The 13,462-nt window shown below is 44.8% G+C and overlaps 1 protein-coding gene across 4 annotated transcripts in view; it reads right to left on the bottom strand.

The window, feature by feature from the left end:
* The window catches only part of PPP2R3A (protein phosphatase 2 regulatory subunit B''alpha), a 57,146-nt gene that overhangs the window by 16,988 nt on the left and 26,696 nt on the right, over window positions 1-13,462 (bottom strand). For all 4 annotated transcript variants that reach the window (XM_074546968.1, XM_005489570.4, XM_074546967.1 and 1 more), the window contains 4 exons: window positions 10,089-10,349; window positions 8,615-8,718; window positions 6,082-6,184; window positions 4,297-4,371 (listed from right to left, as the gene is read on the bottom strand). In XM_074546968.1, coding sequence (XP_074403069.1) covers window positions 4,297-4,371; window positions 6,082-6,184; window positions 8,615-8,718; window positions 10,089-10,349 — 543 coding nt within the window. The remainder of the gene's footprint in view (window positions 1-4,296; window positions 4,372-6,081; window positions 6,185-8,614; window positions 8,719-10,088; window positions 10,350-13,462) is intronic.

The raw sequence follows: 13,462 nt of genomic DNA, 5'->3' as shown, positions 1-13,462 counted from the left end.
TTTATTCTTCTATGTGCTTGGTCACACATAACAGGGCAAACAACAACAAATAAATATCACTGGCATGAGAAAGGAGAATAGAATTAATTTGCCTATCAGCACTGAAATCTTGTTGACCAAACCTACTACAAACCTTTGATGTGTCTAACATCTAAGCACATCACCCCAGAGTTGTGGTAACCTTCAGTGCACACTATTCCAACACAAAAATTAACTTTACCCAACAATGTGGACATTACAGGGATTAATGCAGCTAGCAGATTAAATGGGATGGATTTCTCTTTTAGCCAGAACTAATTTCAAGTGGGCAACCACTACTGAAGGGCCATCTTTGGACTCAGTCAAGTGCTGGTTCTTCGTCCAGAACAGATGCAGAACCAAGTATGAGATTGCTGCCAGCAGCCTGCTTTGGGGTACACAGTGAGACAGCAGCTGATGATGGCACACACAACTCTGAGAGCACCAAGAATGATGTCAGGATTCAAATGTACCCTGAAGAGATAGAACTGATCAATTCAACTTAGCTGAACACAACACCTTTGGTAACACTGCAGGCCCTTCATCCCTCCAGGCTCAGAGGTGGATATCCTTTTAAAGTTGGGGGTCATTTTAACTAAAAACAGACCAAAAACCAGATCTATCCTAACTGTGGCAATCACTGAGCAATGTTCTGTGGCCTGTGTAGCACAAGATGTCAGATTAGGTAATCACAATGATCCTTTCTGGTCTTAAGCAAAATGTTTGTTTCTTCTTTCATGCCTCTGGTAGCCACTGCCATTCCAGTCTCCATTTCTCAACTTTGTTTGGCTTTTGCTTCCAGCTTCACAAGAGCTCAGAGACTGGAGTGGTGTCACCTCTCACATCACCCATTATCACACCTGACAAATTTGTAGCAACTCTTAAAAATACAGCGTGTTCACACCATTCCAAGGACTCCAAAATAGCAATCTTAAGAATCAGAAACAGGATCCCATACCAGTAATTCTTCTTTTCTTCTGCCTGCAGGGTAGTAAAAGACAACAAGCTATTCCCATTTGTGACACATAAAAACTGTTTGTCTACCAGACCACATTGATAAAGATGTTCCATCTGTTCCCTCCTCACCCATCTGTAAAAAAAAAGCCATTCAGAGGAAAATGGGATCTCTTTTCATGTCTCTTACCATGTCCAGTCACTCAGTGAAGGCTTTATTATTCAAATAATGGCCCAGTTTCCATGGACAGTACACAGTATATATCTCACTATAAAATCTCAGTTTTTATCCTTTTCTTTTCCAGGTTGTAAAACCCAAGCTATCAAAAAAAGCATTTGGGAAACATCCTAGATCATGACCCAGCCTGAGATGATGTGCAGCATGAAAATCACACTTGTCCCTTAGGCCATAACTGGCTTCATTTTTCTTAGTTCAGTACACAACCACAGACCCATAGAACATCTTGAGTTGGAAGAGGGCACAAGGATCATGGAGTCAAATTCTTAATTAGCCTTTGCAAAGAGGAGCCTCTTTCTACTGCCCCATTATCCTCATGTAATTAATTGACCTCCAGGCCAAAACCATTCACAGATGAGTTCCAGACTCTTCCCCAGTCTTCCCACACAAGAACAAAAACAATTGTGGACAAAACAGGAACCTTTATTAATCCCTGTGGCCATTGTCCCCTTACACATTTGCATTGATGCTACTGTAAAAGCTGAAGCAATTTTCCACAAGCTTTAACCTTTAAACTGTTTTTAGCACACAGCTTTCCAAGGGCAGCATGCACAGCTAACTCTGAGCCTGGTTTGAACATTCAGGTGGAAGTCACACTAAAGCTTTACAACAAATCCCACAGGATATTTTGTGATGTTCTGCATCATCTTCACCAGCTTCAGGAGTTGTCTCTGTTGAAACAAACACAACTGCTTTAGTAATACAGTGGCCAATAAAACAGATATGATACAGACGAAATTCCAGGCCATTGTGTCCAAGAGGCCCTTTAAAAGGTTCTGAGGTGGCAGTAAGAACTGAAATGTGCATTCACATCTTACCCATCCTAGACTGTGAGGTCACTTTCCAGGAGATCTCAGCCAGGTGATGCTGTACCCAGCAATGAACACAAAGCCAGGTGTCCTCATGGCCCTGCTCTGTAACACAAACATGAACTGTGATTCTTGTGTGGCAGCAAATACAGCACTCTGTCTGTGTAAGGAGGTATAAGGCACTCTACCTTGCAGCAATAAAAATGATCCAAGTGGTCTCAAAATCCAAGGACAAAGCTGTTTCCTTCATTGCCTCCTGGTGCAAATTCTGGATTTTGTAGCACTAAAGAGGGATGTGCCAAACTGTCTGTGGAAGGAGAGGTGAGCAATAGGAACTGCTGCTACCAGGGAGCCACTGCTGCAGAGCCCTGAGTGCTGCCCCTCCAGATGGGCACAGCCTGCCCAGCAGCCTCCTGCCTCCCCAGGGCTGGCCCTGCTCCAGCCCAGGGAGATTCTGCTGCCAGCACAGACCCCCAGAGCAGCTGCCAGGTGTGCTGCTCCACAGCCTCTCCTCAGCTCCAGGCACCACCATTCCCTGCTGCCTTTGGAGCAGGCCTGGAATCTACCTGTGTCCCAGCACTGCTAGGAGGATGCCCAAAGGCTCTGAGTGCAGCAGGAAAACACAGCACACATACAGGCAGGATCAAGAAGCACTCAGGAGCTTCATGTACTCAAAGTCTGGCTCTGTGACTCTTTGGTAACACAGCACTAGACCCAGGCAGCAGGAAAGTGCTGCAAAAGGAGAGAGGAAGGAAAAGGTGCTGCCTTTAGCAGCAGCCTGCACTTCAGTTAACTGGAAGTGGAAGCTCAGCTTCACACAGCTGGTCCCAGCCACATTGTGCAGTGCCCTGGGTGAGTCCAGAAAGGGCAGCAAGGGTGATCATGTGAGGGACTACCCTACAAAGACACTTGTTTCTTGTCTGAAGAATACAGGAACAGTGTGTGACTCAAGAGGAACCCATAAAGGCAGATGCAGAGAATTGCCTTTGTCAGCAGCCAGGGCAACCACACATGGCACTGACCCATGGATACTGCAGTCAGAAACCAACCCTAGGTGTGACCTTAAACCTTTCAGTCTCACCCTTAGGTGTGACCTTAAACCTTTCAGTCTCACCCTTAGGTGTGACCTTAAACCTTTCAGTCTCACCCTTCCATGCAATTGAAACACCAAATACCAGGGTGCATTGTGCCACAGGCACTTCCCACACTCACCCATTCACGTGCCTCCATAATTCCCTGGCCATTCCCATACCTGTTCTGGCTTAATATTTATGTTGTCTTGCTCCACAGGGACTAAACACATTGATTGTACCCAGCTGTTCACTGTCATGTTCAAGTGCATCTACAATTGATTATACAATGCCATCGTTCACTGTTACGTTCAAGTGCATCTACAACATTTAGAATGGATTCTCATTACACATTTTCATTAGTGTGACAGTTCAGGGTTTGCCCTGAAGAAGTGTCTTTGTGCCATCTGCTCCTTACAGGAAAGGAACAAGCACGTGTGTGCCAGGAGCCTCCCAGCTGCCATGTGTGGTGCAGCCCCAGGCAGGCCCTGGCAAGCAAACAGGAGAAACTTGAAGCCCTGAGCCCTGTTGGATACAGCTCCCACCAGGTCTGTCATTATTTGCATCTGTTACTGCTGCAGAGAGAAAACTTCCCAACATTTATACCTTTTATCCAGATTCACACCCAACACCAGTCAAGCTCAAGGCTTAAAAAAAGTACAAACACACTTGGGTAAAGTACCAGCCTTAGTGCTGACTGCAGAGCTGGAACAAAGCTACTGAACAAACCCCAGCCACAAAAGCTTGGGGACACAGAGCCTGCACAGGCATCCTGGCAAAAGAAAGGTTGGACAGCAGATCCCTGGAGGCAAACGGTGCTTTGCACTGAGGAACAGTCGTGGATTCTCCAAGCCTCAGTGACAGAACCCTTCAAACAGGCAGCCTTCCATGTCTCAGCAGCCCAGCACTATTCAGGGTGACTTAGCAGCTCCCAAAGACCAAAGAACTTTTTTTCCATTCATCAGGCCAAAAAAGATGTTTTTATAGATTTGCTTAAGACCAGAAAGAACCATTATTAACCTTTAGAATAACCTTTGGCACACACAAGCAGATTATTTTTCTTTTGAAAGAAGTAGTTAAAATACCTCATGGTGAGTAATATTAAAAACACCTATATTTTTAAATGACTGAAGGATTTGCTGGTAGGAAGACTGACAGACCCCAAAGGGAGGCAGAGGCAGCCCAGGGGATCAGAGAAGCAGCCTACCGTGGTGATATACCGGGAATGGAACTCCGGAGCGTCCTTCAGGAACGTGAGGCCAGGATGAGTTTCTACCACATCCTGCAAGGTAAGAGAAAATGAAATGAAATAGATTTTCTTCTCCTTTAAATGTTTAGAAGTTACTGGGTTTACAAACCAATACTTTTGCTTACTCTTGAAACTATTTGCAGCATTAACAGTAAAACTGAAATCTTTTAATCTACCAAGAGAACCTTTATTACAGTAATAGAATGCATTTGCTGGCAATACGCACCTGGTGGGCCAGTTTGATTTACTTAAGGACAGAAAAACAAAGGAAGAGAGTTAGTGAGCAGATGAAAACTCATTTTCATTGAACGAGACAAAAATTAATTAGTTGACCATGCAACTATCTCCTCTCCAAGATTTTTGTTTTTCTCCATTCATTGAAGATATTAACATTTGTTAGAACTAGGTGTCAGAAACAAACATTCATTGAGAAAGTCTCCTATGTCAAATTAAAGCTGTGTGAGCTCAGAATGCTTACAGATACGATCAGTATTTTTCCAAAATTCACTTGGACTACCTGTGGAGATGCCTCTTTCTCAAGACCAGCTTTTTGTAAGTCAAACACTGGCTCACAATGCCAAATCTGCATGATCAAATCCATGGAGAAACTGCTCAGATCCTGCATGAATCAGTTCAGATCCTGCATGAATCAATGCCTGTGTAATTTCTCCATGTCTGACTCCTCTGCCCTTTGAAGGTGTTCCAAGTTCTGCTGTGCCTGTTCCACGGTGCCCTCAGGGGTGTGATATACCCAGTTTTTGGGCAGTATAACAGGATGTCTCCCATGGTGGCGTAAATCAGGGTAATTTTGCTGATCTCTGGCTGACTGACAGACAGGACTGTGCATGCCTTGGATTGCACCAGGAGCTAAAGAGCAGAGCTGCAATCCACCAGGAAAGGCAGTGTGCCCAGTGGAGAAGAGATGAAGAGCAACATGAGAAAATGTACCCATTACAGCCCCAGTTCTGTCTGAGACAGAAACAGCCAGCACAGACACAAAATCTTTCCCCAGCAGCATCTCCACAGAGGTTTTACCCAGAGGGCAGCACTGTGTGAGAAATCTAGGGATGCGTGGAAAAGATCAGAAAAAGTACAACTGCTGATCAGAGGAGCAGATAGATGTGATTTAGAGACACTATAGAGGAGCCCTATCCACAGTCTGCATAAATGGTCACAAATAATTAAAACAACTATACCTTGTTAAAGTTAATTAAAGGGAAAGAAAGACATGAAATGAGGATGTGCAGATTTAGCCTGAATATGCGGGGAAAAAAAGCAGTGATATTTGTGCACTTGCAGGTTTAGAGGCATATGCAGAACAATTGAAACTGCAAAAATTTTGCCAAGATCTCCATGTGATACTGTATCTGGTAGTCTGGCTAGACAAATTTAATTACAACTGTCTTGCCAAGCAACTTTTACAAAACTTTTCCAATAAGCTTTTATGTTGTACTTGACTATCAACAGCAACAAGCATTTTTCCCCAATATCCACATTGAGAAATGGGACAAATTCCAGGCTGGTTACAAGGCACTGATAAATATGAATCCAGTCCTCAATGCCTTCAGCAGCATCTGCAGCTGGTTTGGCACTTCAGCACTTCAGCAGCTCATTTCTATTTCACTCCAAGATGAACCCCACCCAGGTGCTGTTCAAACCGAAGGTCTGCTCGTCCCTGGTAAACATTTATTGCCATGGGAACAAAGAAGGTGCCAAGGGAACGCCGCGGAGCTGGGGCAGTACCTGCAGCAGCGGGATGAAATCCTCCTGTTGTAGGCAGTCACAGCCAGGCTTTGCCAGGAGGGAAGTGAACCTGGAGGCATCGTCGTGGCAGCTCCGCAGGATTCTGTGGGAGAGGGGAGGAGTTGCTCCCAGCCCTTCGCACCTCCCAGGAGCCCCGGGAGGGTCACAAGGGCCTTAGAGCACAATACACCTGTGCTGGAATCACTCAATGCTGACCTCACACTGCCAGCACTTCCTTCAAGGTCTTTCAGCTGCACCAGGGCACTCAGCAGGGATTTTTTTCCAGGTTAACACTGCTGTGGTAAAGCAGTTTTTATACTAAGCACCTGTGGAATCAGAGTAACCTGCAGCCAATGCTGCAGGCTCGCTCCAAGTGAACAGCACCAGCCCAGGGGGATGCCACAGGATGTGCTCTCCAATGTAACCCTTCACTACACTGCAGTATTTGGGGAGATTGCCAAACGACAGGGACTGAACATTCACCCAGAAAAATCACTTCTCAGAGGGAAAAAGGGCATCCCCTGTTGATTATGGCCCATCTGGAGCTGTGCACAGAGAACAGCCTAATGAAGGCATTAGTAGGACTGAGCATTTGGAGAAGGGTGTAAACTCAGTCCCCTCTGGCTGACTGTGCATCTGATGCACCAGCTCTGGTCTGTCTTCTTCTCACACAAAATACTGCACTGGCCAAAGGTGAGTTATGAGATTAACCCCAGAGAAACTCATGAAGAGAGGAACTCCATGCCATTTACCAAACACTGCTAACAGAACACATTTGAATATATCAAACACTATGTTGTTCACATAGTATCAGGGAAACTCAGAAAACTACCCTGTTTTCTTCATTAACTCTGAAAATATAAATGCACTGTAATTATTTACTGTGAGTGATTATTCACCACTTTCCTCTCCTGAAAGTGCATGAACATAGTGCTGAAGTGGCTGTAGTTCTCCAGCAGAGATCACAGTAACTTGTTTCCTGCTAATTCTGGCCTCATCACTCTGGGAAAGGCAGACTTTACAAAAAAAGGGCTCCTTTAAATAAGCAAAAAAAAGATTTAGCAATTCTTTTGGCTGCATATTCCTATCATGGTAACTGCCAATTAATAGATATATTCTAAATCAGCTGCAGAAAGAGCTGCTAATGTTTTAGCTTAAAAAAATCTGGCACATAAAGATTAAACCCAAAGCCCTGTTTTAGCTACAAACAAAAAGATCTGACATTCAGAAGTGTTTTATATTGAGAAATTCCTATAGACTTGACAAGCAGTGAGCATGTGGCATCTTGAGAAGTCAGTCATATACTAAGGAAATTGAAAATAGGCTTCAGCAACTAAAGAGACCTGGTTTAAAGTTACACCTGTGCTCACATGGCTGCAGCCTAACTATACCAGAAATCCTACATTTCTTCTGTTTTTCAGCTTTCCAGCAAAGATTTTATAACTGTTGGAGGGGAAGAGGAAGGGATAAAAAATAATCTTTCTAAAAGAGCAATTAAGTGAGAAAAGCATACAAAGCTTGGCTTGGAAATGGGAGAGTTAAGAAGATACAGAAGAGGGACATGACCACAGTCTGCAAATATCTGAAGGATGTGAAAATCAGAGAAGTGAAAATGTGGTATCATACATTAGGGATTAATTAGAAGTAATTGGAGGAACCTAAGGAAGGAAAATATATTGTCTGTGTCAAGTCAAACTTTGAGATCACAGTCACCCCTAACATTTTTGTAATTTTGCCAGGGTAACTAGAAGCTGTTTTGACAACATCATCACAGGAAATACTTTGGGAATTCAGGGTTAAAGGCTACATCAAGAATCTGAAGAGTAACCATTAAGTAAAAAATTAGAATTCTCTCTGGAGAGGAGATGGAGACGCTGTTCAGGTGTTTCACAGAGCACACTAAAGCCTGAATTGCCCTGGAGGGAAAAAGATTAGGCAAGAAAACAAGTCTGCTCCATGTCAGAGCTGACTCCAAGCACAATGCACCCACCCAGAGCTCTCCATTTTCACAGTGTGGACTGTCAACCTCCACAGATGAATTCAATAGCTTGCTTGGGAAGGTAGTAACTATTAAAGCTCCCAGAGTACCCAGTTATAAGATGATGCTTATTTCCACATTCCCCTCTCTGTCCTGTAACACTATCACATGCCTCCTTCCCCAGTTCCCAAACGGCATTTGCTTAGTGCACCAGTCTAGAGCAATAAGGCTGGGCACAAATATACCCCAAATGCACAACTACCAGCTCTCTCAGAATAGCTGACATTTCTGGGGAGCTTGTAAATATATTTTATACACTAACTAACTCAAAACATCTTACTATCTATAAAATGACTTCCAAGTTTGTGAGTGTCACATGGAAACAAGTGTTCAGAGGGTCTGGGGTAGGGGAAATCTCAAGCTGATGGAGATTTTTAAGCCACTTAAAGAAGAGGAAAATGGCATGAAAAGTCTGGTGGAAAAGAAGGAAAAAATATATTTGTATGGCAGGCTGATGTCTTCTTCCAGAAAGAGTTTTGCATTTGCTGTACTCACTTTCTCCACATGGACACAAAGGAGTGCACAGAGACACGTCCTGTCCTCTCTCCCCCAGATGCATAGAACAGAGGAGCTTTCCAGTAGAGTGGGCAGCCACAGATCTGCAAGGAAAAACCAGGGCAAGGAGGAATACAAGAGCAGTCCCAAGAGGAACCTTTCACCAGATTCACCACTGAGACTTTACACAAGGGAAATAAAGTGGCAATGGCTTTCTGACTCATCTGTGTGCCATTTACTGGTGCCAAGGTTGAGAATTCACACATAACTCTACTTTGTCATGTGCCCTTTCAAGTGGCTGAGAAACACTCCTCTCAGGCTAGGAAAAGGATCTGGACTACTCAAGCTCTGAACTAAGTGGAATGGAGAGACAGGCACCTCCTTCCAGAAGGACACTCACAGCAGCTACATCCCCCACCCACCCTAAAACAGGAGGGTCTATTCTCCTCTGGGATAACCTGTCACAGGCAGCAAGGGAAACTCATGTCTAATTACAGACAATTAATGAGTAAATGCCTAAAGGTGAAGTAAATCCCACCCTGCAATTCTCAGTGCAGTGCCTTCCACCCAGCACAGTCCATTATTTCCAACACTGCAAGATCTCAGCAGGGGAACACAAAAATGAAAGCACACATGGGAAGGATTTATTCCAGCCAAAGGACTCCCTGAGCAGCACTTCTGAACCAGCCTCTGCAGAAGCTGCTGGCTCTCAATGGCAGCCCATGAAAGCTTGGAGAGAGCATCATTGTTCTGTTTACAGTGCCAGAGACTCAGTCAGGGCAAGCTGATCATCCAGGATGTGTCTGATAAATGCTGGTTTTAGATCAGCAGCCCTGTGAACTGCAGCTGAGGGAGAGGGAAAGGGAAGGGACCATCTTGTGTGCTCCACACAAGTGCTGTGTGCTGTGCCCTGAAGGCAGAACTCAGCAGCAGCTGCACCACTGGATGTGCTCAGCTCAGGGGCTGGGGGCTCACTGGACATTTCCCCCTTCCACATCCAGGAGTTGGAAGCTGCTTCCTCACACAACACTGCAATAGCACCTACAGCTCATGCTAGCTGAGCAGGACAGCTACAAAAAGCCACAAAACAGGCAGCTGATACCACCTGAAACCACAGAAGCAGACAAGTTACTGCCTCTGAGTTTCTCAGTCTTCTGGGCACAAATATGAAGGAATAGAGAAACAAAAATGCAATTTGTAGTTGCTAAGAAGTCTTAGAGAACTGCTTCATAAATGAAAGCAAGAACAAACATATCTGATGCGACAATCAGCAAACTGAGCTAAGTTTTGTTTACTATTATCTAAATCTAAACAAAAACTTCAGATCAAAAGGAAACTGTTCTTTTTCCCCCTACAACAGCTGTGAGATGGACTGAAACTAAAACAAAGTCTCTCTCCCAAAATTAAAAACCTAAAGAATAGATTCACAGAATCATTAGGGTTGGAAAAAACCTCTAAGACCATCAGTGGTTACCTTAGCAATTTTCCCCATTTCACAGATGTTTGCTTTCCCATCTTCAAACTCTGCAAAGGCCTCTTCAATCCTGGCAATGATTTCCTCATGGTTAGTGCAGACATTGGGGAGTCCTTTAGGGAAGTAGAAACGTGGAATGTTTATGGGCACAGGGGTACTGCTGGAGGCTTTATTCACAGGCAGAGGAGTGCAAGTGCTAACCACAGGCTGCAGGGGGGCTGGGGATGGAGTTCCTGCCTTCTTCTCTTGTTTACTTTGAACCTGAAAGTACAGTGAATAACAAACACATTTTAACATCATGGTACACGGAGCAGGAAAAATAGCTAGTTTGTGCTTCCAGTGATTAGGAGAAAATTAAAGCCCACCAACAATTAAATTATGGCACAGGGATAAAAATGCATCTTCAATAGGCAATGACAATTTTCTACATTATTAACCAGTGTGCATTTAGGATGTCACACCTGCTTTTATGCTATTTCTGAGCATTTTACATATGTAGCTGTGGCTCATGATTTCCTATTGAGTCACTGTGCAACTCAGTGATACCACAAAGGACAATGCTATTTCCTCTCATGCTGGACTTGGTCTTGTCATTCTGCCCCATGAACAACAAACTATCTGCTCTTCAGTATTTCCCCTCTGAACCAGAGCACCCACCCACACAAACAGCTTGCCTAAAGTATGAGCAAAGCTACATTCAAACAAGGACATTTTCTCTCCTTTGGGAGCATAATTAGCTTTGCCAAAGCACTGCATCAGAGATAAATTAAGAAAATATTTTCAAGACTTCCTTCCCAACTTCAGCAAGCCTTTTATTTTGTGCCCAACTTAAATGGTCCCAGACCTGATTTTGTGGAAGGTACTAAGCACTGGTAAATCAATTTTTCCATCAGGAACTAGGAGCAGCCAGCAGAGTGCCATTAGGCATTCACATGATGTCTTTTCCTCACTCCTCTCCTATCTGTAACAAACATATGGCTGACATGGTGATCCCCACTGGATCCCCTCCCCAGTCAATCTCCAGTTCTAGCTCTACATCACAGGCAGCATTTGTATTTAAGTACACAATGAGACCCTAAAAATTCCCTAAATCAGGGAATTTTTCAGACATGGGAGGGAACATTTTTTAAACTCTGACAAGCAACTACAGTATAAGCTGCAAAATCGGTTGCTGGAATGTGGAAGGATGAGGAATTCCCTGCCCCCCCAGGGAGACACTCCTTCTTGGGAAAAGGCAACAGGCTTTCCCACTGCACAATGGTTCCAATACAAGAGTTTTAGTAATATAACAACAAATGTGATAAGGCGCAGAAGGCAACAGTCAAGTAAATACAGCTGTGACTTTCAGTTTGTTTATTCTAACTGTTTCAAAACAAAATGGTTTCAGGATAAAGCAGCCAAGCCTGAGTCCACTAAATGCAGAAGAATGTATATGATGAAGTGGCTTTACTTCATTATTTTCCCGAAACTTGGAGCTTTTTTCTTAACACATACTGAATCTCCCAACTAGCCACAGATTTGCTTGCAATGAGGTAACGAAATGAGAATTGTAAAAGCTTCTTTAAGCACTACTTTTACCTGCAGTTTATAACACTTTACAACCCATTCATCAGAGACCCATGGAAGAAGAGAGAGAAGGATTTTCCTCCTCTTCACTGCTCTGCTTCATGGCTTTTTCTTTTAATGGAGATGCTGCAGTATCCCAAATGCTGCTCCATTTCAGGAGCAGGAACACTGGCACACACATCCCACCAGCCAGAACAAACTTTTGTCCTTAACTGCTCTGAATAGAACACATCAACCTGGAGCTTGGGGTTCTTCAATTGTCCTCTACTCTGTCTTGCTACACAAGAAAAGCTGGAGTTGATTTTCAGCCTTCAATATTTCTATCAATACCAGTATTCAGAGTTTGAACAGCTCTTAACCTTTGGAGAGCCAGCCTGATCACCAACCCCTGCTCTCCCTCCTGTCCTCCTCAGACATTGCCCATCTTTGTGTCTGCTCCTGAGTGATGCTGGAGCTCAGAGGGAGCCAGGGAGTTCCTGGGGCTCATGAGGGCTGGGGATGGTGAGCATCAGCCCTGGCCACTCTGTGCCACAGCAGGACAATGCAGGGGATCTGAGGCAGTGGCAGAGGTGAAGCTGGGCAGAGCTGGACACTCACTGTTGGGTTCAGTGGGTTAAATAAAACACAGCCCCTCTCCCAGCCTCCCCCTGCCCTTTCCTCAGCAGAGCCCCAAGAGCAAAGCCCAGACCCAGTGAATGTGTGTGGGGCTCCAGCTCAGGGGTTACACAAATCCCCACTTCTGCTTCTACCATCTGCTCCCACCCTGCCCTGCTGGGGTTCTCCAGCCAGGAGCCAGCTCTGCTCAGGAGTTTTCCCTTGCTGGATCCCAGCAGAGGGGAAGTCCCTGCCGGTCTCTCACAGCACCATATTCATACAAACAATGCAAAGCTGGAACAGACATAGAGGTGCCAACTGCAGCCACTTGACTTCTATAATAGGACTTCACATCAGTTTGCTGGAGGCCACTTCTCACAAACAGGTTTATTGCTCCCTAATCTCCTCAGGATATGCAGGCACTCCCGGCTGCCAGCACTGGGAGGAACAAGAGAAATTACTCAAACTTCATAAAAAGTTCCACAAACCAAGATGTTCTTTCAAAGGACACTGACTCTTCACTCTAACAATACATACCCAGCCCTTACACTACAAAGGAATGATAAAATTGTATTTTTGTTTTCTTGGAAGGTGAAGAGAAGTCCCCAAGCAGAGCACAAGAGCACTGGGCCATTTTTGTCCCCTTCTGCATTTCACACATCCCGACATGGCACACAGCCTGGGCTGCCCATGCTGGAACACAACTCACCCCTTCTGCCCTGGTCTCCACCTCCCAAAAACCCCAGCAACTCCTCTGCCAGGCACTCCCAGAGCCAGCAGTGCTTGGTACCAGCTCACACAGGTCAGGACCACAGAGGATGCTTTGGTTTCCTGATCCACACCCACCACACAAGGCAGAAGGGTCAGACTCCTATAGGGAAACCCGGGGAATTCTGCTGGCCTTGGAAGGAGGGAGCCATTCAGACCTTCCCTGTAACTCTGACTCACTCACTGCTGCTCAGCCCAAGCCAAACTAGGAGCCAGCACTGCCCAGGGAGAGCTGATTTTCACATTCTGCCTCAGGAATAGAAATACAGTTTCTGAACTTTGTCTTCTCCCTTCTCATCTAAGAAATGAGCTGTTAATGACACAGAGAGAAAAAACCAAGCAGCAACTAGTCCTTGAGGATTTTGTTCCTTAGAACAACCTTACAAATTAATACTCTGGCATGGGTATAACCAGATGCAAACCACTATGGGGACAAGAAGAAGTTA

The sequence above is a fragment of the Zonotrichia albicollis genome, chromosome 9 (genome assembly GCF_047830755.1).
Source record: "Zonotrichia albicollis isolate bZonAlb1 chromosome 9, bZonAlb1.hap1, whole genome shotgun sequence".
In the NCBI taxonomy this organism is placed as follows: domain Eukaryota; kingdom Metazoa; phylum Chordata; class Aves; order Passeriformes; family Passerellidae; genus Zonotrichia; species Zonotrichia albicollis.
Note: the sequence above shows the minus strand (reverse complement) of the source record. Positions and strands in the feature narration are given on the sequence as shown.